The sequence below is a fragment of the Phymastichus coffea genome, unplaced genomic scaffold (assembly GCF_024137745.1).
Source record: "Phymastichus coffea isolate CEN01 unplaced genomic scaffold, Cenicafe_Pcof_1.1 PCOF00166, whole genome shotgun sequence".
In the NCBI taxonomy this organism is placed as follows: domain Eukaryota; kingdom Metazoa; phylum Arthropoda; class Insecta; order Hymenoptera; family Eulophidae; genus Phymastichus; species Phymastichus coffea.
Genome location: NW_026706977.1, coordinates 157320 through 185267, shown reverse-complemented (window position 1 = coordinate 185267; position 27948 = coordinate 157320). Strand labels below are relative to the sequence as shown.

Here is a 27948-nt window from a genome sequence, read left to right as displayed (position 1 = left end):
ATTTATAGATGGTCATTTACTCCTTCTCTTGTTGCGCTCACTTTTTTTCAAGGTGCTGTGCTTTGAACGTCTTTCAGTTTTTAACGAGAATCCAGAGCAGTCGTACACTCCAAGAGCTGTGAACTAGATCCTAATATTAATTGAAGAAATACAAAATTTAAAAGAAATATTATTTCACCCGGGTAATGTTGTTTGTTAAATTGTTCTTACGTTGTACGGAAACGTGTTATATTTCACAAATATCTTCATAGCTAATTCGAAAAACTGAAAGCTTCCTTTCGATGAACATATCAAAATTATGGTGTTGTGAATTTAGTTATAAGTGACAATTATAATATTTGCAAAATTATTAATTTACATTTTACAATTTATATCCTTATTGCTCCTTATTGTTTATTAATTACATTTTCTGAATTACAGGAAGAATCAATATTTAACCGTCAATCAATGGCTAGTATAATAGGGCACGTCGTCAGTAATTATAATGAGATTTTGGAATCGAGGAAAGGTAAAATTTTATAAATCTAGTATGCATTTTATACAATTGACAAACTTCACTGAATATTTACTATACTCTACGTCGATTCTATTGTATTAAGAAGCTACACGTGAAATTGTATGATTACATTTGTAAGTCTTCATAAATATGGTATAAAGTTAAAGGTCGCAATTACAAATTGGTAGAATCTTTCACGTTATTTCTGATCGACGTTCACTACGAGCTTTGTAATACGCACATACATTTGAACAATAAATAAATATAAATAAATGCACCAACGCATAAATTACTTGTCTTATTAGATCCTGTCGTGGATACATGGTTGCTGATGGGCAGTCCGCTGCCAGTTTTCGTAATAATTGCAGTCTATCTTACTTTTGTTCTCAAAATTGGTCCGAGAATTATGGAAAAGAGGCCAGCCTACGAGCTCAAAAGAGTTATTATATTCTACAACGCTTTCCAAGTATTCTTCAGTATATGGTTAACAATCATTGTAAGAAAAATATTTGCAATCACCCTTCGATGAATTAAATACATTACGATAATTTAAAAGCTTGACATTATTTCACTTACGTTAATTTTCACGATTACAGACCTTCAATATCGATGTCATGGATCTACTATTTGCTGATAACTGTAATACCGAAAATGCAATACCAATAAATAAAAAAATACAATCTACGGTAAGATAATAGATTTTATGCAATATTTATGAAGAATTCCAATTTTTTACTTTGCAGCATCATCTTTTCTACGTTGACTATCGATTCATTGCAATTAGAACTTTAGCTTTCACAAATTATGATGGATACCATAATAGTAGCACAACTTCGAAGATTCTAAGAAATACTTCAGTGTCCTAAATACCGGTTAACACGGTCAGACCTTTCATTTCTCTCTTGTTAGCTTCAAACTTGCAGCATACATTTTGTTACAAATTAATTCAAAGAGTAGAAAATTATAATTCGTCGCTCCTCAACTATGATCAATTACTTTGGTAACATTACAATTTGATAGCTTAACTACACGTTTAAAAAATCAATATAAAAATAGTTTAAAAATAATATTTTACAAATTTAATTAAATAATTATCTGATGGAAGTCCATTTATATTGTCGTTGCTCATTTACCAGTTGACCATAAATTGAGATAGATGAGATCAATTTGTGGAGGTTGATCTACTAGTAGTATCTCAAGTTCGGAATTACACAGTGACTGATTTAAAAATGAGACTGATATTTGAAAATTCCAGTGTCTTACTGTTTTTTATAAAGAATAGTATCAAATTACTTTTGTCATAAAAATATTTCCATAATATTACTGGCTATATTGATATAAATAAAATAAAATAATTTCAAAAATTTCATTGTAGTTGTCACTAGGAGGCTGGTGGTATTTTTTTTCAAAAATCACCGAGCTGTTGGATACTGCAAGTATTTTAATAATATTTAACGTAAAACTAATCATTTAATGTTACATTTAATATTTAATATATTATTTTTCAGGTTTTTTTTATTCTTAGAAAAAAGTACAATCAAGTGTCTTTTCTTCACGTGTATCATCACACAATTATGGCTTTATTTTCATGGTGCTATATCAAATTTTTACCTGGCGAACAAGGCATTGTCATCGGTTTTCTCAACAGCTTTGTACATATTGTTATGTATTTATATTATTTGATCGCAGCTCTTGGCCCACAATACAGAAAATATTTATGGTGGAAAAAGTACATGACGTGGATGCAATTGGTAGTGACTTTAACTATTTCATTTACTGTAATATTTTTATTATTTTTTAAATACTGTGCAACTATTCAGTGTCTTTAAAGCTTATCAAACAACCGAAATATTCTTTGTATACAAAAAAACCAAAGATCATTATCCATACTACTCGAGTTGAGTATATTCGATATAAAGCAGTCAACTAAAAAGAAATCTATTGGCTATTTATTCGCTATTTGGCTATTTTTATATTTCATATTATTATGTTAATATACATTACTAATGCATATAAAATTTATACACACATTTTATTTGGATTTTTATATTACAGGTTCAATTTATGATGATGTTTGTATATCTATTGTTTACTCTTGCTGTAGACTGTCGGATGCCGAAAGCTCTTACCTATTTTTTTCTTACTAATGTCAGTATCTTTATTTACCTTTTCGCTAATTTTTATAGAAATGCATATAAAGTTAAAAAAGTATTGTAAAATATTAGCTACTTAATAATGTGTACATATCATTAAAACTTTAATTTATTTTATATATATAACCGTTTTCAAAAGTCTTTGTATTGATTGTTATCTTTTGATAAGATAAAAACTAAAACATATTAGTTTCTCTGTATGTAGATATTTCAATTTGTAAATAAATTGATGTTTCCATAAAACACGCTAAATTTAGTATCAGGTTCAGTACCCTTTGTTTATTAAACACTCTAAAGTTATTAAATTTAAAAATTTAATTCAATGCAAGTCGAAAAGAAGGTATCCATTTCCCAAGTTTATAATATTTATTTAGATATTTCTCATCTAGTAACAGTAAATAAAATTCATAAATTCATGATATCTATCACATGTCGTGCGTATACATATATAATTTTAAAATACAAACCAAATATCAACTTGTTACGTTTAAAATTTTGAGTAGTAATTGATAAATAATGATTTCTATTGACAAAACCATTTACTTGATAAAAGTCAACACCTATTTATACATAAATGAATAATGCTTATTTTGCAACTCAAAACGTCAATTTATCTTAACCAGATAAATTATATTCTATCCGTTTGATACATTATTATTAATGAATCAATCCTGAATAGTGTAATTAATTTTACAGTTAGAGAGTTGTCTCAAAAAACTCGTTTGTGTTCCCTAAGCCGTTATATGTCTTACAGATAGTTAAATGTTTCAAAATATTTACATTATCACATCAATCTATGTCTATCATAAAATAAAAATATTTCTTTTTTAATTAATATGTGGCTCTAAACTTAAAATATGTCTACAGATTAAGGGGGATTCTGTACGTCTCTCTGCACGACGTTACAAGAAAAGATGTTACAATATTTGTGGTCAAGCAATAGAACTTTCACTCTTGAAAAATTTTTAAGTAAACATTGGCATGATTGTCAAACCAATTGTTTTTGTCAAATTACTTCATTATATTGCGGAAATATGAACAGACTAGCAAACAATGCCAGCATAACGTTGTTGTTTTGAAATGAAAATACTAGTCATTAATGAATTATTCCTTGGGCCGACCCTCAACGACGGTTACTAGGATTAACAAATCCTTAACGAGTAAAAATATTTCGTTTTATTTCATATAAACATTAATACATTAAATCGTTCATTCTCTAATTACTAGAACTATTGCAGAAAATAAACGTACTGATTGTAAGGGCACAAGTTTGAAATCTTGTCGTTGAAAAAGTGACTGTAATCAGTCAGATTTGGAAAATATAGTTCGTAACTATTGAACAAAATAATTGAACTTCATTATCACCACAAATTGAAAACATGTTTCGAATGCACGATGATTTGGTAATTTGCAAAGTTGCAGCATTTTTGGTACACATTGTAGATACATGTTTAGTTGACAATTCGTACTTCAGCATGATATTTCTGTACATATTATCACTTACTTAAATACGAAATTATCAAGTTTTCAAATCGATTTCAATTTTTCATTGGACACAGTCTTTAACAATTCTTTTGAGGTTCCGTTCTGCATCACACGTTTGAAATTACTCACTGACTGTCCATTAAAATTACTACTGTTCAACGTTAAGCCATTAGACATTTTTAATCGAGAATCGTCTTCTTCATCGTCTTTCTTTTTCTTGGCAGCTACTTGCTCATCTTTGTAAGCTTTGTTGTAGAATTCGGAGAACAGTAGGTAAAAGAATATGGCGTTGGGCAAGATAAAGACGAGTGACCAGGTTGGATAGTCGCAGTCGTAAATTAATAACTGGAAGCTGTGCAGGAACGCTAAGCAAAACTGGCCCTGTCGAACGTAATATTTTTATTACTTTGGGTCGATTAGATTTTCGTCAACTTTAAGCACAGTTGAAATTATCATAGATCAACGGCAGTTGTCAATGGATTAGAAATACACAGTACCGTAAATAAAAAGTAAAAATCACGAAAAATGCTTCAAGTCGCTTTACAATTACCATTTGTAGCGTTGTAATGTATTTTTTCCACCAGAGATATTTTTGTAACTGCGGTCCAACAGCAGCAAGCATATAATACGTGTACATTATTATATGAACGAAGCTGTTGATCACACCTGCAACGTTTGATAGCGGCTACATTATTTTGTCGGTCCAATGCGATCGTCGTAATCGATAAGTGTGTGCTTGCATGAATTACCGATGAATGTTCCATGGCCACCGGGATAATATTTTGCCGCACCCCAAGAGATCATTGGCATCACAGTATGATGATACATATGCAGAAAAGTTATTTGATTGTCCTTCTTACGAAGTACAAAAAATACCGTATCTAAAAGCTCCGTCAACTTTGCTAAGAAATAAATGTAAACTCCTCTTGCCACCTAAAAATCATGAAATTATTGCACTAGCATTCACATTTTTTTTCAGACACAGCAAAATAATCGCGATATCGTGAGAGTTGCAATCGCTAAAAAAATCGTTAAATGGCATCGAGTTTTCCACTGACCTATGCGGAAATACTATGCTTATTATCTATGTTTATTTCAGGAAAATCGTGCATTCAATATATATCCACAAGTATTGATATTTTTGATAATAAATTTCGAAAAGCGAAGGACAAGCTCGAATTGTTAAATGTTATCAATGTGTGAAATTCTTACCCTCATCGCGTGTGGCGAATTAGAGAAATCAACAGGTTCGCACTTCCAACTATAGTGTCGAAGCCATGCACCATCGAGACCTTCGTAAAAAAGCCAAAAACTAAGTAACACCTGGAAGAAATTGTAGATGACTAGAGTTTTCTTTAGTACAAAAGGCTTGCGTTGCTCCATGTAACGCGGACCCCATGATAACACAAAGTATAAGTATGTGGTTAATATAGCCAAGCCAGGCAATGGTGATGACAATAGGAACCAATTCCTTGTTCGAGGATCTGCAAAATTACGTATATTTTAGACACATTTCATTTACTTAGAAATCACTTAAAAATATCATAACGATAAAACTCACCTGAAAGATCCCAAAAAATACGATTATAAAACTTTAATAATGAAGTACTGGATTCATTCGCCATGTTGTTGATGTGTAAGGCACTGTTGTTCATTTTCGGAGGTACTGAAATCGTAATATAAATCGCAAGATTTGCGTCAATGGTTGTTCAAGTTGCAATTAAAATAAAAGTAATATCGATCTTTTGGCAGTGCTTTGAAAATTTCGCTAACGAGTACGGAGAGATTTCCAATTGAAAAGTGCAACCAAATTATTTTTTCGTCGGATATATATGCCGATAAAAAAAATTTCTACCGCAAGTATCATTCGTAATCAAACATCTATATTTATAGTAGGCTTATACACGATACAAAAGAAATCTGTGTCATGTTTCAGTAACGGGCTACATTTTCGAGTGCGTCTAGCTAAAATACCGGTTTATAACTGAGCCAGTCACTAAATCAGTGAATATGATCATTCTCTCATCGTAACACGTAAAAATGACAAACTTCCTGCAGAGTGTAAATGAGAACGTACGCAATAAAACCTGATTGAAACTATAGAAAAATATTGAATAATTTTTGTTTAAAATTGTAAATTTTTGTAAATTTTGCATTGCGAAAAAAAAAAAAAATGGATTCTCTCTGTAAGTGGAAGCAAATGTGCGCAAGAACAATAAACGAGTATCGCAAAATAACGTATATACAGTTCTAAAAAATAACCACAATTTATGACCATGTTCACTGAAAGCGCAAAGTTGGAAAAACTGGAACGAAGAAATGACGTAGTCAGTCGCTGAACCAGCAATACTTGAAAGTATCGTTAAAAAAAAAATCTTCGAATGCATTAAAGACTCGATCGTTGAGCTTCATCAAACATTAAAAGTATTTGACGTTCGGCATCCCCCATTTTTGAATGAGCGTTTATAAAAATAACGAAAGCATTTCTGCGCCTTATTTAATCCTCAGCCGTTCACCAATTAATGTACACGTCTAAATGTGCGATCGTATAAAAAACTACTTAAATCCTTGATTTATTTTGATGATTTAATTTGGAGATATTTTTTGTAGCTTAATGTCTGTAATCGGCATACCCACATCTATAAGATGCGCATATCGAGCTCGCTAAACGCGAACATTAAATTGCAAATGTATTAATGAAAGAGTGCACTCTCGAAAAAAGGATATTACGTAAATCACACATGCACTTTTGACATTGAAAGAAACAAATATTCCTTTACTAGGCCAGACTTGTTTTGTGCACAAAGCATTTATTTTGATTTTCAAACATGGGAAAAGGTCGATCATCGATTAAATAGAATCAATCAGACTTTGACGCTTTTTGTGTCTTTTGCTTTTGTTTCTTTTATTCTGGAAAGCACAACGAACGTCATGGACCTTTTTCGCAGCGTTTTCGAGACAACGTCGACATTCAAAACTTCCTCGCTCGCGAAATGATTTGCATAATAAAATCTACTCATTGTTAATGCCTCTCACGTCTTGCCGTCTTATTATCGAGTAATGTTTTACTCAGTCAACGCTGTATTTTCCGGAAGCAATATAATGTCTACATCCTCGTAGTGAACCCAGCATTTGCTGGATTTTTGATTATTACTTGGTGAGGATGTACCGCTACGCTTTCTTCCCTGTCACTTTCCAGTAATAGCAAAAATGTTGATCGAATCATACGGACGCCAATAAAAGTACAAATAGATTTCACGATCTGTAGTAATTGTTTGAGATTAAAAAAAACAAATCATCTTTATCAAATATATTAAAAATCTCGAGTTATCGGAATAAACTTGACGGAATTGATTATCATGAAAATCAGAATTTTCAAGTATTGCATATTAGCTTCTGGTCAATTAAATTTTATCATTGTTCCAAAGCTTCCATTCGCAGTAAGTCAAGATTTTCTTTTTATCAATCCTGACTCTGCTCGTTTATTTGTTTTCAAACACTTCGCGGATACAATCTGTAGGCCACTGTATATCCGACAATTAGTTCTATTGTTACAAAGTCAGATCGGTCAGATGTACAGAGCGAAGCGACACATCGTTGAATATATCTTAATCGCGTGTATCGTTTATAAACTCCACAGAAAAGAGCTTTCTACGGAAGTAAACATGAAATTAACCGAGAATACATGCCGAGCGGGTGAAATTATCAAACAACGACGAGTGCCTACAGTTAATTGGGGCATTTTTCCGAACAAACTTCAGGTAGAATTGCGTTGCGCGTTGCAAGTTGACGAGTATGTTCAAACGTGAAAATTCGACGATTAACTTTGGAGAGTCGCAGAATCAGGACGATCGGCATTTAAAAACGCGACGAGCTCGATTGCTTTCCGGAAGTGCTGGAGCGCATTTTTTTTTTTCGTTTATCATACGCGACTGCAAACTACTCGCGATTATAAAAGCGACCTTGTTGCCGAGGTGGCCTTGTTTCAAAAACGACTAGCTTCCAGGCGAAAACGTAAACACGCTACTAATGAATTTCACTTTCGTCATTTATTCCTTTTTTTTTCTCTCTCCCTCACTTTGATTCCATGCTGAGAGGTGCATGCAATAAAATTGATTGAAGCCTCTTGCGAAACCGAGTATTTCCGTTTGAGAGTAATAGCGAATTGCTCTTTCTTAGAAAAAGTTTGGACCGTTTTACGATACGGCAATCGACGTCTCTTCGGTGCGTTTGGCCACTGGAGTCAGCAGCCCCTCGTGGGTGCCTCGCAAGTTGGCGTGGCTGCTGGCCAATTAGTTGCGCGGCGACGTTGGGACGAAAGAAAAAAAAGAAAACAATCGTTTAAAAAGTTTGTTTGATTTGCACCGAGTTTATCCAGAGAAAGTTTGGGGTAGCCGAGCAAGAGCAACAATGTCGCAATCCAAGCAATTATATCGTTTCACATTTATTATCTAAGACCTCCGAATGCAATGCGTAATGGGATGTTACGAGACGGCTCAATTTTCCGCGAAGTCGTTTGAATGCGTTCGAATTCATGAGCGAAGCACAGTCGAATTCATTGAATATCCGGCGGCAGCGCGGCACCGATTTTCCACTTCGAGCCCGCGTTTTCCACGCGTCGCGCGAAAACTGCACGACCGTCCGGTCGTCGGGGCCGCCGATCTCGATCGCGGTCTCGGCGGCGGATGCACCGCCTCGGCGCGCGCCAATCATTCGTCCGGGATGATCGAGCGAAAAGCGGCGCGCGTCGGCCGAGCGCATTCGTCGCATAATCGAGCGCCGCGCGTCAGCCTCGGGAAGGATAGGTTATGAGCTCATCCGCCGCGAGAGCCACGTGCACGCTTTTTGCGCGCGGCCGTGTACACCTTGGAAAGTTTGCCTTGCGAGTTAGCGCGGCTCGCCGCGCCGATCGAGGCTGCCGATAGCTGGTTTTCGCCCCTGCGACCGCGGCAAGCTTTTTGCGCCGTCGCGAGCGTCGGCTTTTCTTCGGCCGCCAGCCCGGCGCATTGAGAACCGCTTTTTGATTTCGATCGAATCAAGGAAAGCCGACTTTCCCGGCAAAGATCCATTTTTTTTCTTTTTATTTAACATTTAATCACCCAAATAAGTTGTTGCCCAACTCTTATTTCTCAAGTCGCAAGCAAGTTGCGACCGCAGCGCGGCCCGCCTCGTGTAAAACGCGGACTTTCGAACTCGGCAAAATTACAAAATATCGTTGATCATATGTTATGCATTGCGGAAAAAATGAAGAAAAAGAAAGGACATTCGCTCTTTTCTCACGAATCAAGTGGAAAGACCGAAATTGAGCATTCAGAGAATCGCTTGCTCGTTCTTCCTTTTCTTTTATTATACGTTTTTTTGGAATTGGCGAAACCAGTCTCTGCCATTGCAAAAAAGAAACGAATCGCGACGCGCGAGCCCATGAGATTGAAGACAACGGTGAACGACAGGCGCGCAATCACAACACACACGCGATACCGGAAAGTAATTATTTTGCAACTCACATTTTTAATGTGCCTGCCGAGGGAAATTGATATTTGGATTGCCGCTGGCAGCTTCTCTCGTCTATCCTTGTGCTCCGAAGTAACTAATCTCGAAGGTCCATTATAGTCTTGATAGGAGAAAATACGGAAGCAAGCTCGAGCCTCGACTTGTGGTCTGAGCCGCGTCTCGGCGATGGTCGCTTCCTTTGCGAACGGCGCAGTGTCGAGCTCCACCACCACCACCTCCTCCTCCACCCCTGCGTGATTAGTGCGCTATAGCTTGCGGGCGAGCTCGCAGATCGGCGCGATCGCCGTCCGAATTGGCTGCAAACTGAAAAGAACCGAGCGTTAGACCTGACCTCGAATGCAGTGGCCGCGGTGCGCGATAACGCGCCTCGTCGATCGAGTCGGGCGCGAGGAACGAACTGGCTCGGGTAATCGAGCCGCGGACTGGCGACGTCGACGCAAATAAATTTCAGCGCGTCAGCTCGAGCCGTCGTCGATCGCGAGGCTGCGCGTCGGCCGCCTGCTCCCGATAGCCGACCTGTGGGCGTGCGAGACTCGCGGGAGCGATGCGTGCGCGAAGGCGACGATGCCACGGTCGAGCGGCGACTCGCGGCGACTCGCGGCGACTCGCGGAGGAGAGCGAGCGATGCACCTCGGAGACAGGCGGAGATCGGGGATAAGAGAGCAGAGCCGCGAGTCTCGGCAGCGGTTTCCGCGATGTAACTGGGACCCGCTACGGGACAGGCGCTCACCGACTCGGATCGGCTCGACTGTTCCGCGCGGCCGTGCGCTCCTTCGCTCGGCTCCCCCCACCTCGGCGGCGCCGCGTTCGGCACGCGCTCGCGCCGCTCGAACGCCGCCCGACCGGGGCCCGGTTTTCCGGCTGCCACCTACTTTTCGTACTCGGCGAGCGACGCCTTCCGCCTCGCCGTCGGGACGCGCCCGAGGATTTCCTCGGGGGACCGAAAACTGCCGATGTCGGCCGACCGGTCGAAATTTCGTAATATAGAGCGAATTTTACTTTCTCTCGCGCGGCGCCTGCTCGCCTCGCCGCCGACTCTTCGTGGATGTGCAACGACTGAAACTAGATCAGGGTCGAAGGAAATGTGCAGCGCATCGGCTGTTTGCTTTCTCGAAGAGAAAGCTTCTGGCGTATCGCGCGGCGGCGGCGGCGGCGGCTCGGGCGCTCTCCGACGTACGCAAGGCTGCTCGCTGGACCCGTCGACGTCGCCAATTTCGGATGTCGGGCGCGCTGGCCCAAAAGCTAGCCGATCCGCCGGGCAAGTGGCGTCATCGGCGCAGCGCCGTTGCGCAACGCAGGCGCGTCGGTGGCTGCCGAGCAAAGGAAAGCTCGACTCCCGACCGGCGATCTCGCCGCGGATCCCCGCGTGCCAGTGCTCGCGAGCAGCGTCCCGCGCGACGTCGCCTTCGCGCAAATGCCACGTCGAGAATTGCCGAGAGCGCGCAATTTCTTGGGCGTCGCCGAACGACGCCGCACATTCGATTCGGATGCATTCAAACGAGATCGCTCGAGCGCACGCTGGCGCTGTGGCTGTACGTTACGTGGAAAGTCGGTGTTAGCCGTCGCATAAATCGTGTAGTTTGGTGAGCTTGAGAACGCAATTTCCATTATCGTATGAGAAACCATTCAAAATCCGTAAGTTTCCATAACGAGGTTGACGCCGATGAAATAATCGGCTCCAATATTTAAATCGACAATTGTTTCCCAAGCCAAAAAAACAAGTCCAACGGAGTATCTTCTGCGCGAATTCATTCACAGCGAATTGAATGAATTCGAAAAGTTTTTGGTCGCTTTCAGCGCAGTTCCCAATCTTCGCAATAATGATTATTGATCTGCCCATTGGCTTACACCAACGGACAATATTTCTATCGCGGAATCGATTGTCATACGAATAATAGCAAAAGTATTATTGATAAACGTTTGGCAAAATGGAAATGCCACTAAAACAGGACGGTAATATGCATTTCACGTGACATCGTAATTTTACAATCTAGGCTCGAGGTCTCACGACGGCAACCGTTAATTACGTATTTACAGATGTACATAAACGCGGCGTGGAATTCTCACTAAACGCAAACGCAGAATGTATTTTATTGGTTCCGTAGAAGTATCCTTCACCGGCCGAAGCTTACGTCGCGCACGCGTACCTTCGCGAGTGGCAGCCACGTCGGCGACTTGATCTTTCTTCAAAAAACTTGGCCAGTCAGTCGACCCGTCAACTTCACACTTGCCGACGCTTCGTTTCGATCGCGCGACCCAACAGTCGCACCTCGCCGTTCTGTCTTCGAAATTGATTTTCTTGGCCCAAGCTGTACGACTCGTCGTCGTCGCCGTTGAACGACTTAAATACGGATAATTAACTTTCATACTTGGTTTCTCAATTTCAAACGATATACTTGGCCTCGCGTGAAATCCCATTTCATTCGCTTGCAATCAAGTAGCTTGAAGGAGATTTTGATCGGGCGAGAAGTGCCGCTGAAAGGTAGTTTTCATCACACTCGCGTGTATTTAATACGTAGAAGCGTGCAGTTTTGCAAACGTGATTTTTTACACGCATCGCCGTGCAACGTACAATTACTGCGTTACGTACGGTTCATTGAGTAGAGTGCCCTTTCATCAATATTGCACTTGGAATTCGCTGTTTGTCGCAAGTGAAAGTGTCTTCGATGCATTTCAAGTTCACATTTAACAGTGAAGAAGAATTCACCGGAGAACTATACAACTCCTTTCCCAGTTAAAAAAAATACCGATGGTAACTGTTTAATCAACAATTTTTTTGTACGCAATTATTCTCAACTGCTAACTGAACAGCACAAGTATCTTTGCAATGAATGTCGTGCGCTAGATATTCGGCGCATCTGAATGTATACTAGGCCAATTCGTATTACCAAAATAATCATGTGTACCGAGTTTCGACAAGATAGACAGAAAACTGTAAGGACGCAAGGTGTTAACTTACGTACAAAACGATTTCGCAAGTTCTTCGCAAGTAGTCACAGGCTATAGAAAATTTTGTACAAAGTTTGGAGAAGACGTCTCAAAAATCGCAGACGTGCCGTGGATTTTTGCGAAGAGGTTCGACCATTGAAAAGCAGACTCCAACAAAAGCGCTTTCGTAAGCTTCTCGTAAATTCGAACGGAGAAGTGATCCAAAATTAATCTTTCAATTAGATGCAATACGATTAGACGCAATATTTCCCTCGTTAGCTGTAAAATTAATAAAGTTTTTATTATTTATTTTTTCTCTCGAATGAAGCAAAACTGGACGATCTTTCAAAACCTAAAATTGCGCCATTTCGTTGCGTCCATTGCAATATGGCGATTAGAAATTCTACAATAAATTGTTAATTCGCTCAAAGCACGATGGTGTGCGCTCGCCGGAATTTATACACCCGTTCACTCTCAGCTGCCTTCTTTCAGGCGTCAGCCACTGTTACAAAATAACTTTCAAACATGATTTGTCTATGCAATTGCGATGGCTATTTATCGCCTGTCAGTACAATACGACACTCATAGCCCATTTGAATACGAAGGCAATCTTTGATCTATTGCGAGGATTATCATTTAACTTAATCTTTATTGGCTAAGAGGAAATTCTAAAGCTTTTCGTGGGCTTGTCGACCATTTTTCCTTTTATACGCATTTATCGCGTAAAATATACAGTTGATTAATTGCGATGTAGATTATCGAATTGTGATTAGCGCGGTTGACTGTCGTTTTCTCGCAAACAGTGCCTTTCGTTGCCTTGCTCGCACCGCAATGCACCTTTTCTTCCGTACTTTAATTCCGATGAATTCCCAGTAGTCATGAGAAAATAGACCTTTCAAAAAATTCTCAACGTCATCGCGTACATTACGTCAAGTATAATATGCCATCATCTCGGTTTTTATTTCATCTTGATTTCTTTCCCCTTTTCTTGTATTATCCTCACTGTTTCTACCTTTCCCTATTCGTTTCTTAGAAACTTACCCGTTCCAAAAGTTTCAACGCGAAGATACAGTGGAATTTTTATCGATTTGTGAACAAAATTATAATAGATTGAGAGAAAGAGAGGGCACGTGCGAAGATTCAGTCGACTCATTGGATGCGCTGGCAAGGTCACTTACAAGACATTGAAAAGGTGTAATTTTATCGACCCTGAACTAAAATATCAATTTCCATTCATTTACTATTAAAATTTAATAAAACTACTATACGCGCTAAGTAAAAGATATTAAAATTTTCTTGAGACTTACGATATAATGTCACAGAATAATCCTTTCGGTCGTCAAAGTATTCAATTACTAACTCATTGTTTTTCATTCATACGTTTAATGAGTTACCTTTATTTTTAAAGATAGAAATAAATTATAATTACAGTAATGTGTGTGCACAATCGATTTCGATAGTTTCTGTAATTTCAGTACAAAACGTGGTTTTAAAGCTTCGATAAATGTGAATGGAGGATAGCAGCATGTAATTAATATTACGATACGTGTGCACTCAAAATGCAAAGAAAAACCACTAGATAAAGTGAATTCAATTAATGCCTTTGTCTTCTGGATTATATGCAAACAGTCGTACGATTCGGTAGAAATTATTAATTACGATATCCTGATCGCTCCAGGTTCTCCTTAGTTCCAACCCGACTTCCGCATTATAAATTAAAAATAATCGCGACAAACCCTGGCGTTTAAATTTACAAGCGTCGAGCGTGTAAACATGACGTCAGCCATTTAGAAGTGCGTTAAATATATTTCAATATAAAAAAAAAAAAAAAAAATTAAGCGTTGGATTTGCCGCGAATGAATCACAAGGAATCTGCTTCGATTTATCGAGATGCTAGTGTCGCATTATGTAAGAAATGTTTATGGGATGGTCAGTGAATTAATTGGTAACATTTAAGACTCTCATCGCTCGGCAGTTTGCGGACGCGACTCAAAAACTGTAAAAACTGAGGCATTATTCCTACTTGCAGTATGAACGTATGGAGATAGCTTTTATGTTTACGCCTTCATTTGGGAGCATCGAAGTAATATAATGTTCTCGCACTTTTCAATTCGGCGTGAACTATATCCATCAATGGGGCTCATTTATTTTGTAAATTGCAAAACATCGTTTTAATACTATAATACAATGGTTCAGCAATATTTAACGAAACATGAGTGAAATACTGTACCGTCTAACTAAATTGATGTTTCATGGTTAACTATGGTGCAGCAACTGCTGGCAATTACAGTGGCTAATGCAAGCTCCAGCACTGGAAGTTTGCGTTGTTCGGAGGACGCCAGCTCTACTTTCGTGAGGGAGTTCATTCCGCAGCTTACTTTACTTATGCTGGACAATAAAGAACAAACGTGTTTTGTGCAGGCAGTGAGCGAAAGTAATAAGCATTGCTCTCAAGGTTTGGATTACTCTGCGATGGTCCCAATAAAATACTTTTTCAACATCAAAGACTACATCGTTTCTTTGCAAATTCTTTTTATGACAATAGTAAAATGTTTTCATTGTTATTCTAATCCTGGCAGCCTTCAAAGATAATGGTATTTATCGTATATTATGGGTTACGTCAGACAGTCCATAATTTGGACTGTTCAGTAGTACGCAATCGTCGCATTTTGGAATCAATAAAACATAATGATGTACGTAAGCCAAGGAATTTTATCTACAATCAGCAATATATATGGAATAAACAGTATGACAATTTTTCACTGCTTCGCGTAATGCAAATCAGCTTGACGCTTGATTCAAATAATATCCGGCGTGAAATAAATCAATCGATAAAAAAAACTTTATGGATTGCTAATGATAATGTATTTGTCCTGAAAAATGAAAAAAAAAACAAAAAAAAAAACAAAAAAAAAACATTCACAAAGATTCATTATGAGAATTTTTCTGCGTGCACGTTGCCTGGTTCGTTAGAGCTCCCCTTCATTTATAAACTTCAGACGTAATTTTGTGATTGTTTACCGACAATTTACGATATTATACGAGAAGGAAATGAAACGTTAGTTGGTTAAGTATTTCCTTCTTTCGGAACGAGGCGTCAAACGGCACCCGCTCGTTTCGACGCTTACTCAACCGAGTGTTAAAAGGTAGCGATCAAACTTAGGATCTTACGTGGAGTGAGATTCACATCTCTAATATCCGTGTTGTAGAATTCGCAGTATCGTAGGCTTTTTAGAAATCGGTATACGATATGTACTAGACGGCTAAATCGTATTGCAGGTGTTAAGGTTCGCCTTGGCATCAAGAAATTTCGGAACCATACTCGCGATTCATTATGCAAAATAATTGAAAAAAAAAAAAAGAAAAATGTATCCTGCTCATCGGCAATTTGGACGGCTCGTCGCGGCCGACAACTGACATCGATAAGACGATGACTAACGAGTGATTTAACTAAAATAAACACTACGGCTTGACATTACGAATGACTGTTATTGCGCGTGCATTATTGACGCGGCGGAGATTTTTCCCCGGGCACTTACGCGTCGCGCAGTCGTCTTTACCCAGCGCTTCGAGAACATTTATTACGACTCTCTTTTTCAGGGCAAACCTGACGAGGCTCAGGTTCTTACGCCAAGCACTGCAGACGCGTGAAGCAATAGTAGGAGCGTCGCCGCGGATAAATCCATGCAGAAGCTATATAATCAACGCGCCGATTGCTCCGGTTCTGTTGGTAAAGTAGTTTCTAGCGCGGAGCTAAACGCGACATTAGCAGTGAGAAACTGGAAGCCAGGTCGACACAACGAATACCAATTAGCTCGCGCAGGCCGTGCAATTTTTACACGCGAGTCGTGGCAAAACGCCGGCCATTGTGGAGGAAAAAAAAAAAAATTGGAATCGGTACGCGCTGAGAAAGCGCAAAAAGGACAGCCGCGCACGCATTTCCATTCGCGCCTTACCGTCGGTCCGGGGACACCGCTGGCGAAACGAAGATAACGTGTAGCAAGATTCGATTAATCCCGATAAGCCAATGCTCGCGATTGCACAACCTGTCTTAAAATGACCGAACTTGAATGTCCGTACAATCACCGCGTATCGTTACATATTTCGCACAATAGGATTTTAGGTTGGCTGCTCTAAATCACCGTAGCGCGTATGCGCATTCGATTACGCGAAGAAATAGGTCGGAAAATCGGCAGCCTCGCTTGTCCCGAGCACTCGGCCGAGGGACGATCGCAATTGCCGAAAGCTGGATGGGTCCGCGAGACAGTTGCAGGAAAACTCATTGGAGTGATAAAAGAAAGAGAGAGAGAGAGAGAGAGAGAGAAATGGTAAGCACGCGCGAGCTTTGAACGAGGGCCGCCCCACTACGAGGCTAACTTAGCGAGAAGCGCAAGTCGCGGCGAAGTTGGGACCGGCGCGCGAGGCGGCGGGGGCCCACTCGCTTAAAGCAGAGGCTCGTTTGCGGCCCCGGCGCACTATCCGCGCAGCATCGCTACGCGATCGAACGTATAGCTCTCTGCTCTAACTTTTCTCTCTCTCTCTTTTTCTCTCTCTCTCTCTCTCTCTCTCGTGAATTTCATTCTCTCGTACCCTTTCCTCTATTCTGCCTCTGCCTTTCTTCTACTCTTTCACTCACTTTCTCCCTCTCCCCTCCCCTCTCTCTCTCTTTCTCTCTCTCTCTCTCTCTCTCTCTCTCTCTCTCTCTCGCTTCATACACGCGCGCCTTTTCTCCATTTCGCTTACTCTTCGTTCCTTTTGGCCAGCCGAAGCTTTACGATCGAACTAAATGTTGCCAATTACGCGGCTGCTTTTCTACTCAAGACGAGACTCAGTGCCGGTGTGACAAAATAATTTGTCTTTGTTCGCCTTAGCCAAAGTAGAACGAGCCAGAGATTTTGTGAGTTTCCAACAACGTTCTAACAGTGATCAGTGTTACATTCTCCTCGACGCCAATAAAGTGCACGATTTTTGTTCCACTTGAAAGTTCACCCATCCGGTAAACCATAGGAGGATTCCAATTGGATTGCCGTACACGGCAGGGTAAAAAACAAAACAAAACAATCAATTCTATTTGGCGATTTGTCCGTGAGTCGTGGAACGACGTTGGCGAACCGAGAAACGGCCAGAGACGCGTAACCCATCTTCGCTCGAAGCTTGGCTACTCGATGAACGACGCGCGCGCGCGCGCGCAGTTTGCTACTTAAGTCCCGGGAATCGGGGCTCGTCGCCCCAGAGGAATCAAACTTTCTAGTCGCTAAGGGCACGTCGGGATTGACTATCGACGTTTAACGATGGCGAACCGACTTGGAACTGGAATGCAGTCGCAGCCAATCGGTTCGCGCGCTGCACCGATCGCGCGAGAAATCGCGACGAGCGTTTCGTATCCGCGGACTGCTCTGACCGTTTTATAACTGACGCGGAGCCAGTCAGTTTTGAAACCGTTTCCTCGCGATACCCGTCGACATTTTCCTCGGCAACGTTTCGCTATTACCGCGAGCGCAAAGAAGAAGGAAAAAAGGAAAACGCAGAAATAAAGAAGCGGGGCTCGGAAAAAGATGAGAGCGCGGCTTGAAAAATTATGCAAACTTTCACAATCGTAGTCAGCCAGTTTTGCAATGAAGTTCGATGTTGCCTCGCGATAAATCGGCGCTGATAGCGCGCGGCGAAATGAAAAGTACAGCGAGCTGGAATTCGGGGCCACTTGATATGCTGAGTGAAGCGCGACGAGAGGCATTTTCATAAACTCGTCGCGCCAGTTAAATGCGCCCGAGGTTTGTTTTCGTTATTATGTGGAATCCAATACTATTATTTGGCACAAGGTCGAGGTGGACCACATTTCTCGTTTCCCAATGCTCTTTCAAAATGCGCGCACGGCCGGTCGACTCGATTTTCCTTTCTCCGCGCGGCAAGCGCGCGAGGGGGTTCCTCCTCGGTGTCGCGCTCGTCGCCGGCTCGCCGCGGCCCGGGGCCCGCGAGACGGGGTGGCGGCGCGAAAGCCCGGAGGTGGCGCTGGCGTAAGGTCGGCCGGTTTCGGCGACCTTCCAGCCGCGCGCAACCGCGCTCTCGCAATCGCCTCGGCCGTTCGCTGACGTCCGCTTGATTCGCTTTTTCCGCTTCTGCTTGCGATATGCGCGCTCATTTGCGCAAAGTTCTCGCTCGCGGCGCGGGCTTTCGCCACGTATTGACTTTGCGCTCGCGCGCGCGCGCGCGGCAAAGTGCAGTCGCGGCATTATTGCGGCGAGCGCGTTCGTCGGACGTCCGCGGGGAAAACGGGGCGGGCGGCCGCAGCTCGCCAGCAGTCGTGGAGAAGAAAGTGAAGATCTCGGGCGGCGAGAGAGAGACGGACGGACAAGTCGCACCGGCGCGCATCGACGGATCGGCGCGTCTCTTCTGCTGCGGGGGCTCGCCGAAGGAGGACGCGAGGCATGTCCCGTTTCGCGCCGTGGGAGAGCACTTTGAAAGTAAACGCGCGCCGGCGAGCAGCAGCAGCAGCAGCAGCGGCAGCAGCCGACGTCGAGAGCACGAGCCTCGCAGGAGAAAAGAGGAGAAATTCGCGCGGCGTCCGGGCGAAAGAGGGGCACGATTAAAAAAGTCCGTTCGATTGATCTCTCTCCGTCGGTTCTCGCGCTTGGCGCCGGCACTTCGCCGTTCCTCCCTCTCCGCCGACGTCGCTCGAGCGCACCCGCGCGCTGACATCGTTTGCGCCCGACCGCCTCGATGTGTGCCGTTTCGCCGTTACCCCCCACCCGCCCCGGAGCGCTTTCCTCGTCGTGGCCGCGAGTTCGTCCGCAGCTCGCAACGATGGCGACCCGAGGAGTTCCGCCGAGCTGCACGCAAATGCGCACGTGCGCGCGCGCGCGTAGATGTGCGCAGAGAGCGGAGAGAAGCTGCGGCGGCGAGGGGGGGAGGCGGTGGTCGAGCGAGAGTCAATGGCTCGGTGGCGCGCGCAGGTACAGCGAGTCGCGTCTGCTCGGGCGCCGATTGATAATTAAGCGCGGCCGCGGCGCGCACGGCCCACTTACCCACTAACGGCTCGCGTACGCGCGCTGCGGGCGCGATCGTCGCGCGCTCTTGCGCGGCTCCTCCTCCTCCTCGCGCTCCGTCCGGCCGTCGATCGCGACTACCCGGTGCGCCGACGACACTCGCCGGCGCGCCTGCCGTTTTCGGCCGAGATCTTGACTTTTAATAACGGCTCGGAATGCGCACACGCGATGCCGCCTCGGCGCGCACTTTCCAATCTATGCCTTCGCGAGCGCGCATTTTCTCCGGTTCGCCTCTTCCCCAAACGCCTCGGCGAGCTTACGGCCGGTCGTCGCGGATCGTCGCTGCGCCGCCCCTCGATCCGAACGGCAGTGGGCTGCGCTCGATCGGGCTGCTCGTGGGACAAACTCGGCCAGTTCTCAACGCCGATGACGCTCGATAAACGAGAAACGGAAAGGCGAAAGCCCGCGAGAAAACGAGACCGATAAAGTCATTGAGTAGGTGCAGAAAAATAGTCGGCGAGAAACTTTCTCCGCTACTTGTACCGTTTCATCCGCCATCTGTTGGCTCTGATTTTCTCTCTCTTTCTCTCTCTCTCTCTCTCTCTCTCTCTCTCTCTGTCTTTCGAGCCTTTGAAAATCGACAGTTACCCGTCTCGCCTGCACCGCTAAGGGTGAACGTCTCGATTTTTATCGCGTTGCAGGGCAACGTCGATGCTAATACCAACGAGATTATTTGCGAATAACCAGTTCGACACGATCTCGCCCGACGCCTACGAAGACTATCAAAAGCTCTCTTTCCATTTTTGTTTTCTCTGGGATGCGAGAGACCAAGGTATCCGAGATTTTCGAATGCTACTTTCGTAGACGTGTGCATTTTACATCACAGCGCCAGTGCCGCTCGAAGCAAGAGTTTGGTGACTCGAAAAAGCCACGGCAGCCTCATCAGTGATGCAATATCGTCATTCCTTAGTCATTCTAGTCGCGCTGCAGATTCGTGAAACGGCAAATCGGTAATGGTCCGATAAGAGAGAGAGAGAGAGAGAGAGAGAGAGAGAGAGAGAGAGAGAGAGAGAGAGAGAAAAGAAAAAGGAAGAAATGTCATTACGCGCGTTGGCGCTGATTTTGTAACTGAAATTTTTCAGCGTGGAAGATGCCATAAAATAGCCATTACGGCCGCCGGTGTCGACGCAGTCGAAAACGCTGCTGCGTGAATCGCCACTCGCGCGCCATTCATTCGATTAGATTGGGTAACGCGTCCGTGTGCGCGCAAAATCCTCGATTGAGTTTCGAAGTTGATTTGTCGATTAGCGGGCCCGTGCGAAACGACCGACAGCTATTCGCCGGGCTCGACTCTTCCGCGAGTAGACGTAGAGATGCAATCGGACGAAATGGCGGCCTCGCCGACGGGCCGTCGAAAAATCCAGCGCAAAACGGATTAAAAGCGCGCCGTTTACTTTTACGAAGTAGCTCGCCAAAGAACGGACAAAGAAGGAGACGCGGGTAGCCGGCCTTTATTTTTATAATCGAATAATTATTCGGCAGCCTCGCGCGAGCAACGACCCCGGAGCTGTCGAGCAGGCAAACGTGGACCGCGCGTGCGACGCTCGCAACGGGAAGGGCCGCGACGTCGGTCGGCGAGGGCGAGAGTCGGAAAGGGCGGCGGCGCGAGGCAAGGCCCGTCGCTCGCGCCACGTCCTTCGGTTCGGCCGGCTTGAGCGCCGAGGACAAAGGAGCGGACAGCTTGCCGCGGCCGGCACGAGAGATTCAAGGCGCGCGCTGTGATTGCAGGAGGGCAGGAAGCGCCGGCGGCCGGCCAGATCAGTCCAGCCGAGGCGCGGTCATCGAGGCGACTCCGATCGCGATGGCATCGGCGGCTGCGGAGCTGGTGATGGAGCGGGAGCGCGATCCCCAGATAATCGACGCCCTCGAGGCGAATCGCAGCTTCGTGGGCGCGGAGGCGCTGGTGCGCATGGCGCTGGACCAGTACGCTCAAATCCTGACCACCGTCTCGGACCCGCGGGTGAACGACTGGCCGCTCATGGACTCGCCGATCCCGACCTTCCTCATCGTCGTATTCTACCTCTACAGCGTCACCATCCTTGGACCGCGGCTCATGGCCAACCGCAAGCCCTTCCAACTCAGGACCACGCTCGTCGCTTACAATGCTTTCCAAGTTATCTTTTCCCTAGCCATGCTTTACGAGGTCAGCGGCATTCCTTTGCCATTGCTCTTTTTATACGTGCGATGAACTCGCCTCGCTCGTGCTTATTACCTCTGCGCGCCAATTTTTTTTTTCTTTTTTTTTCTCTTTTTTTTCTCGTTCTTTTTTGCCCGCGTGTGTATCATCGACCGAAGAGGAAAAAAAAAACAAAAAAAGAGCTCGAGCTTCTTTTTTCCTCCTGAAGATTCTTATAATTAACCATTCGGAGCATCTCAATTGCGTAACGAGACGGACCGCCCACTTTTTTCTCGCGTCTCGACGAATCTCATCGCGCTGAGTCGTCTCCCGACGACGCGATGGCTGTCTCATTTCGGCGTCGCTCGACTCGATTACTCATCGTTCCGTCCTCCCGATCCACGTGGCTCCATCGGCGAGGCGGACTTTCGCGGACGTTCGGCTATTTCGAGCTCGGGCATTACGTACGCCGACGCCGTCGCCGGTGCGCTCCCCTTACGAAGGTCGCGAGTCTCCGCTCCTCGTCGCGATAAACTTGCACGCTTCCCTGGCAATTTGAATACGTCGGATTCGAGCGCGCCTCGCGCGTTTGTCGGACTAGTGCTTGCTATTTATCGTACCGTGCTACCGTTGTTCCATCAGTGTCGTCGTATTGTCTAAAATAGCAACATGATTTTGCCAGCCTGTCGGACAATTCACGGAAATGAACACTCAATTGCATATTATATGGATAAGGAAAAAACCACGCGATGTTCGGGTAAAAACCAGAACGATAAGATATTAAATTCGTTGACATTCTTCGTGAATACGGCTTGGCGCTCTTAAATCAAGTTTGAGGAACCCTCGAAATAAAATAAAAAATAAGAATATCGACGTTGAACAACGTCGTTTGTAATAATAATAACGCCAACAGCACCTGATGTCCGGATGGCTCACCGATTATAGCTACAAGTGCCAACCGGTCGATTACTCGCACAATCCGTCAGCTCTGCGGATGGCCAATCTGTGCTGGTGGTACTTCATCAGCAAGTTCACAGAGTTTGCCGACACGGTAAGCATCGCGTGTGCGAATTAACATTTGAATTATGTGACGAGCGCGAGCGAGGGTAGAGGAACCAACTATTGAGAGGGCAGATGCAACAATTGCGTTCGCGTGGATGTTTCGCAAGCCCGAAGAAAAACTATGGAAAGTGCAAGCGATATGCAACTTATCGATAAAAAAAAAAAAAAAAAAATCAACGCTCCGTTTAGTAAGACTCGCTTGTGCAGCTGTTGGGCCACCCGAGGGACGATTTGTCGTTGGGAAATGCGCGCCAAGCCGATCTCTCCGTGCAAACTCGCGCGCGCGCACGAGTGAAAAATGGGCGCGCACCGGGGATCAAGAGACGATCGTTGGTCTCGGTGTCGCGGGCCGACGAAGCGGCGAAAGAGCCGGGAGTATCGGCGGACGGGCGACGCGATTGTACAGGTGCGCCGAAAACTGTTGGCAGATATTCTTCGTGCTGCGCAAGAAGGACAGCCAGGTGTCGTTCCTGCACCTGTACCACCACTCGCTGACCCCCCTGGAGACGTGGATCTGCGTCAAGTTCATCGCGGGTGGGCACGGCACCCTCGGCAACCTCATCAACAACGCCGTGCACGTGGTGATGTACTCGTACTACGCGCTCGCGGCCGCCGGTCCCGAGTACCAGAAGTACCTCTGGTGGAAGAAGCACCTGACCACCGTCCAGCTGGTAAGTTGGCCCCGCCGCTCGCCTCCGCGGCGAGGCGTTGCGCGATGAAGGTCGCCAGATAAAGCCGAATTGTCGACGATGCTGCGATCCGGTTATTCTCGCGGCGATTCCGGCCGCAAAGAGTTCGCCTCTTTGTTGCCGCGGCGCCGAGGCATTGACAAGCGGAGGAGAATACAAAGAAAGGAGGCTGCTGGCGTTCGCGCGCGAGATCGAGCAGGTGGTCGAGTGTGCGCGCGCGTGCGCGCGCGTGTGTGTGAGTGCACGCGCGCAGGCCAACCGAAATTGCGCAAGGCCGAGCAACGGCCGACGGTTGCCGCACGCAAGCTTGTGCGACTGGCTCTCTCTCTCTCTCTCTCTCTCTCTCTCTTGGCTATCCGATAATTCAAAGTGTGCACTTAAGGCCTGAAAAGTGAACGGCTGCTGCATACCTGGCCTACGCTACGATTTCAAATTGTCGCAAGCGCGTTTTTCCAGCTGGCCAACCCGCCGCGCCGCCGGCCCCGGTTTTCGCAATACCGAATTTTCCTCCCGCCTCCCCGTTCGCCCGACTTTGATCGCTCTCGTTTCTCGCTCTTTGTCCGTTGCTACATCGCGGCCGCGGTCCGGCGATTACAAAAGCCACGGGCCGCCGGTGCTGCTGCCGCGCGCGATCCAAGTTCGACGAAGGACGGGAGCGCGACAGCCGAGCTGCGGCCGGCGGACCGGGCGCGAACCGCGTCCGCGTGGCGCAACCGCGCTATGGTATTTCGGCCGCGCCCGCCTGCCACCCGCGTGGCCGGCGCGCCAAGTCCAGCTCGTCCGCTCTGCTCGCAGGTGCAGTTCTTCCTGGTGTTCGTGCACAGCGCCCAGGCGCTGGTCTTCGACTGCGGCTACCCGAGACTCATCGCCGCCCTCCTGCTGCTCCACTCCACCATCTTCTTCGTGCTGTTCTACGACTTCTATCTCAAGGCTTACCAGCGAACGCAGCAGGCGACGGCGGTCAAGTCGGACTAGGGTCCGGCCGAGCGAAACGCGCGGGTTCTCGCATTGCTCGACGAGCGCGCGATTCACCGGCGAAACGACGACGGGCATCGATCCAAAACTACGTCGAGTCGATCAACGGATAACAGGCTACTATCAAACACCAATGGAATATTTCACTCAATATGGGAATGGCTGGAAAACCGTTTCGCTCTCTTACTTCGTTCACCGATCATCGTCCAGAAGTCGATTATTTTTTTTTTCTCTCGCTATTTTGTAATCTAGTCCCGACGTCGCGGCACGTTTTAGAGAAAAAAAAAGGAAAAGAGAAGAGGAGAAAAAAAAAAGAACAAGAAAGGCGCACGTAAGAGGTAGCGAGCTGCAGGGGAGAGCCGAAGACAAGCGGCCGACGGGGGTATGAGGCGATGTTTACTCCGTGCGTCGCCCGAAACACTCCGCTGTATCGGAATCGAAACGTTATCGACGCATATCCCTACTGCTCCTCCGTTAGGAATCGCGCGCCGCAGACTTTATTTACACGCTGTCCCGTCTCTTTCTGACCTAGAAACAAGCGGGAATACTTTCGTTTCGCCCGAGGTTTCGGTTTTTTTTTTCGCAGATATTTCCGCAAAGCGAGCCCACGACCACTCGAAGAAAAAAAAAAGAAAAAAAAAAGAAAAGTTTCGTCTCGAGCCGCTCTCCGCGTCAACGTACGCGTGTGTCCAGTTTTATATCGCTCTCCTCTGACACGATCGCGCCGTATATATTAAAACGATGAACCCCGAGGGCGAGTCGTTTAGATGGCAATGCCTTTCATCGAGAATATGCAGGAACGATCACGCGTTTTTCGGCTACGATGCTATTTTTGGCTCTTACTTTTTTGCGATATATTTTCTACTAGACGCTGTTAGCGCTAGCCACGCAAAAAAAAAAAAAATGAAACATTATATTTACACGTGCGACTCGATTTTCTCGTCGTTAATTTACTTTCCAACAACTTCGTGGTGGATCCTAACGCGCCAAAACAAAGAACAATCAAATTTCGCACACTACCTCACTTTTTTGCTCTCGAATCAGGTCAGAGTTCAAAAACGTCGAACGATTTACGAGGCGTTTTCTCTTCAACTTCGTTTTGGAAAAGCACTCAACTAAATATCCGACGATATTGTAAAATTTACAGCGAAAAACAGAAACAATGCAAAGTACTAACAACGAATGGTCTATAAGGCATAGTTTTGTTGCCAGTATTGAGAACTTTTGCTGCCTAATCGAACATTTTATGATCCTCTTACAGGCATACCTCCTCCCAATTCAATAAAAAGAGAAAAAATGGAAAATAAGGTACCTTTTCACTCCTGATAATTGAATATTCTTATTTTGTTTACAATTGTAGGGTTAATTTGACGATGTTTATATATACATAATAATTTATTTATGCTTTCATTCACTTTCAAGATTCCTTGAAAAATTATTCAATCAGCCATTGAAATGTTCAAATTAGGTCTTTTAATTTGAAATCGAAATTGATTTTCAACCATAGATTTTTATATCTCCAAAGTGTAATCGTGCACTGTAAAATTATGTGTTCCGAATTACAGGCAAACTGCCAATTTTCAAAAACAACAAAGTCAAATGTATTTCAAGTTTGCTACAGTGAAAATACTCTTACTGAAAAATGTTCTTAACTGCTGTACTAATATAATAATTTAAATCTTAATTTTCAAGCATTAATGCCAAAATAAGAATTTTAATTTTGTTGAATAGAACGGATTCTTTCGAGATTTATATTCTTCCCATATCTCTGAGATTCGTGTTCAGTTTTATCGAACAAACAAAGATAAATAAAATTGCAAACAATACATAATCGATTTTGTAAATACGTATATATCTTGGATTAATAATCAAATTATCATACTATATAGAGGTCGAAGCCATGTGCCGTCGTAAAACTGTAATTTAACAGAACAGAAATCATCCAAACCACCACTGACTTTATAAGAACATATTTTGCTGTGAATTAGACGAATCGCTAGAATGCTCAAAGCTCTCTCATGCTCTCTATGTCAGGTACGAATGGTATTAGCCTCTCTATCTTAATAATCATTTATAATGACTAGTTTTAAAACTATTTTCTATTTGATTTTATACTTAAGTTTAAAAACATTCAGCTTGTAAATATTAAAACAAATGAAAAAATTAATAGTGAAAATATATTATTTTCACTCTTTCACCAATTTTACATTATAATTAATTCGTACGTATTTTCTACGGTTGTAAAAATTGTACTTATACTTTTATACCAGAAATATATATTCTGAAAATAACACAAACTGTAACTATTTTTCCATTTTAAATTCAATCTTTAGGTAAGTATTGATAATTTTCTTATATTTTCTTAATTATCGAGAGAAAAAAAATATTTGACAGTTACGCGGAAAAAGTTTGTGAACCACCAGGAAGATCTTGTAATCAAATTAAAAACTTGTCGACCATGAATTTGTCCGCAAGCTCGCCGCAACTGTTTAAAAGCCGCTCCCACGTATCTATGCAAAAGTGAAGTTATTATCATGCGAATTGTTAGCTTTATAAAAGGCTCAAATGCGTAAACGTAGTACTTTTTGACCACTTCAAATTTTTTTTTTCTACTTACGAGTTTACGCAAAATTTTAACAAACATCATTGTCTATCGTAGATTACGTTATCTATGAATTTATAAATTTTGTGACAAAATTTTGAAAGGTGGTTCCAAACTTTTATTCACAGACACCAACATCAAATTTTAATTTATCAGAATTCGCGACAAGTATAAAGTTACAGTATAAATTTCACAACGTCATTTTGCGTTGTGATGATTCATTCGTTTAGGCGAACGAATAAAATATAATATTTCGATTATACTTAACGACATAGATTATTATTATATAAGATAATATACAATTTAAAAAATCGTATAATTCATTAGATTGCCTATTATTTATCACCAATTGACATAAATTAAAAGCATAAAACACTGATATGATTTTACATAGTTTATGCGTCACTAGTCTATACGTCTTACCTGGAAGACTCGCCTCATTATTCTGAATTGCCTTTTGAAAAATCTTCTAACAATTGTATCTTGAGTTATTTTTAAATTTCAGAAAAAAATTCACTAGAGTGTAGAAAACTAACCAAATAAAACTTCGGTCAAGTAAACCTTCGACAGTAATATTGACATTCTTTTTCGTTTCTGAAATTTACTCGACAAGGTCTTTTTAACATTCTATCGCGCAAAACTCCCGGAAGCCAGATGCATTAAGAAGTTTTTGTGTTAAAATACTTACATTCTGTGTAAGCAATCTCGACGCGAATAAGCGTGTGCTGCCGCTACATACATGTATATAATGCCGCATCAGCCCTTTATCGATTTTCTCCTCAAGCCATTTCAATGCTCGCGCTTCCTTCGCTATATATTTTCATTTTCATCCGAAAATCATAATGCGCGACGATTTATATCGATAATATAAATTTCTTCCTTCTTTAT

General features: G+C 43.6%; 3 protein-coding genes across 5 annotated transcripts; 2 read left to right on the top strand and 1 right to left on the bottom strand.

The window, feature by feature from the left end:
* The first annotated feature begins 432 nt into the window (after positions 1–432).
* LOC131673088 (elongation of very long chain fatty acids protein 7) lies at positions 433–2728 on the top strand. The gene is made up of 6 exons (XM_058950799.1): positions 433–508; positions 802–992; positions 1093–1182; positions 1872–1928; positions 2005–2247; positions 2552–2728. Exons 1-6 carry the CDS (start codon positions 448–450, stop codon positions 2711–2713), a joined length of 804 nt encoding a protein of 267 aa, XP_058806782.1. The 5' UTR covers positions 433–447; the 3' UTR covers positions 2714–2728.
* Positions 2729–2782: 54 nt separating this feature from the next.
* Positions 2783–27584, bottom strand: LOC131673086 (elongation of very long chain fatty acids protein 7-like). 3 transcript variants are annotated; one of them, XM_058950797.1, is made up of 7 exons: positions 27484–27584; positions 9639–9948; positions 5696–5800; positions 5347–5618; positions 4884–5067; positions 4685–4800; positions 2783–4515 (listed from the first exon to the last, which is right to left on the bottom strand). In XM_058950797.1, the coding sequence occupies exons 3-7, from the start codon at positions 5787–5789 to the stop codon at positions 4177–4179; spliced, it is 1005 nt and encodes a 334-aa protein (XP_058806780.1). In that variant the 5' UTR covers positions 5790–5800; positions 9639–9948; positions 27484–27584; the 3' UTR covers positions 2783–4176. The 3 variants fall into 3 exon arrangements, with proteins under 3 accessions (XP_058806780.1, XP_058806779.1, XP_058806778.1); XM_058950796.1 differs by lacking the exon at positions 27484–27584 and adding an exon at positions 10162–10367; XM_058950795.1 differs by lacking the exon at positions 27484–27584 and having other exon boundaries at positions 9639–10367.
* LOC131673087 (elongation of very long chain fatty acids protein AAEL008004-like) lies at positions 21418–24458 on the top strand. The gene is made up of 4 exons (XM_058950798.1): positions 21418–21759; positions 22646–22783; positions 23223–23465; positions 24279–24458. Exons 1-4 carry the CDS (start codon positions 21418–21420, stop codon positions 24456–24458), a joined length of 903 nt encoding a protein of 300 aa, XP_058806781.1.
* Positions 27585–27948: the final 364 nt, after the last annotated feature.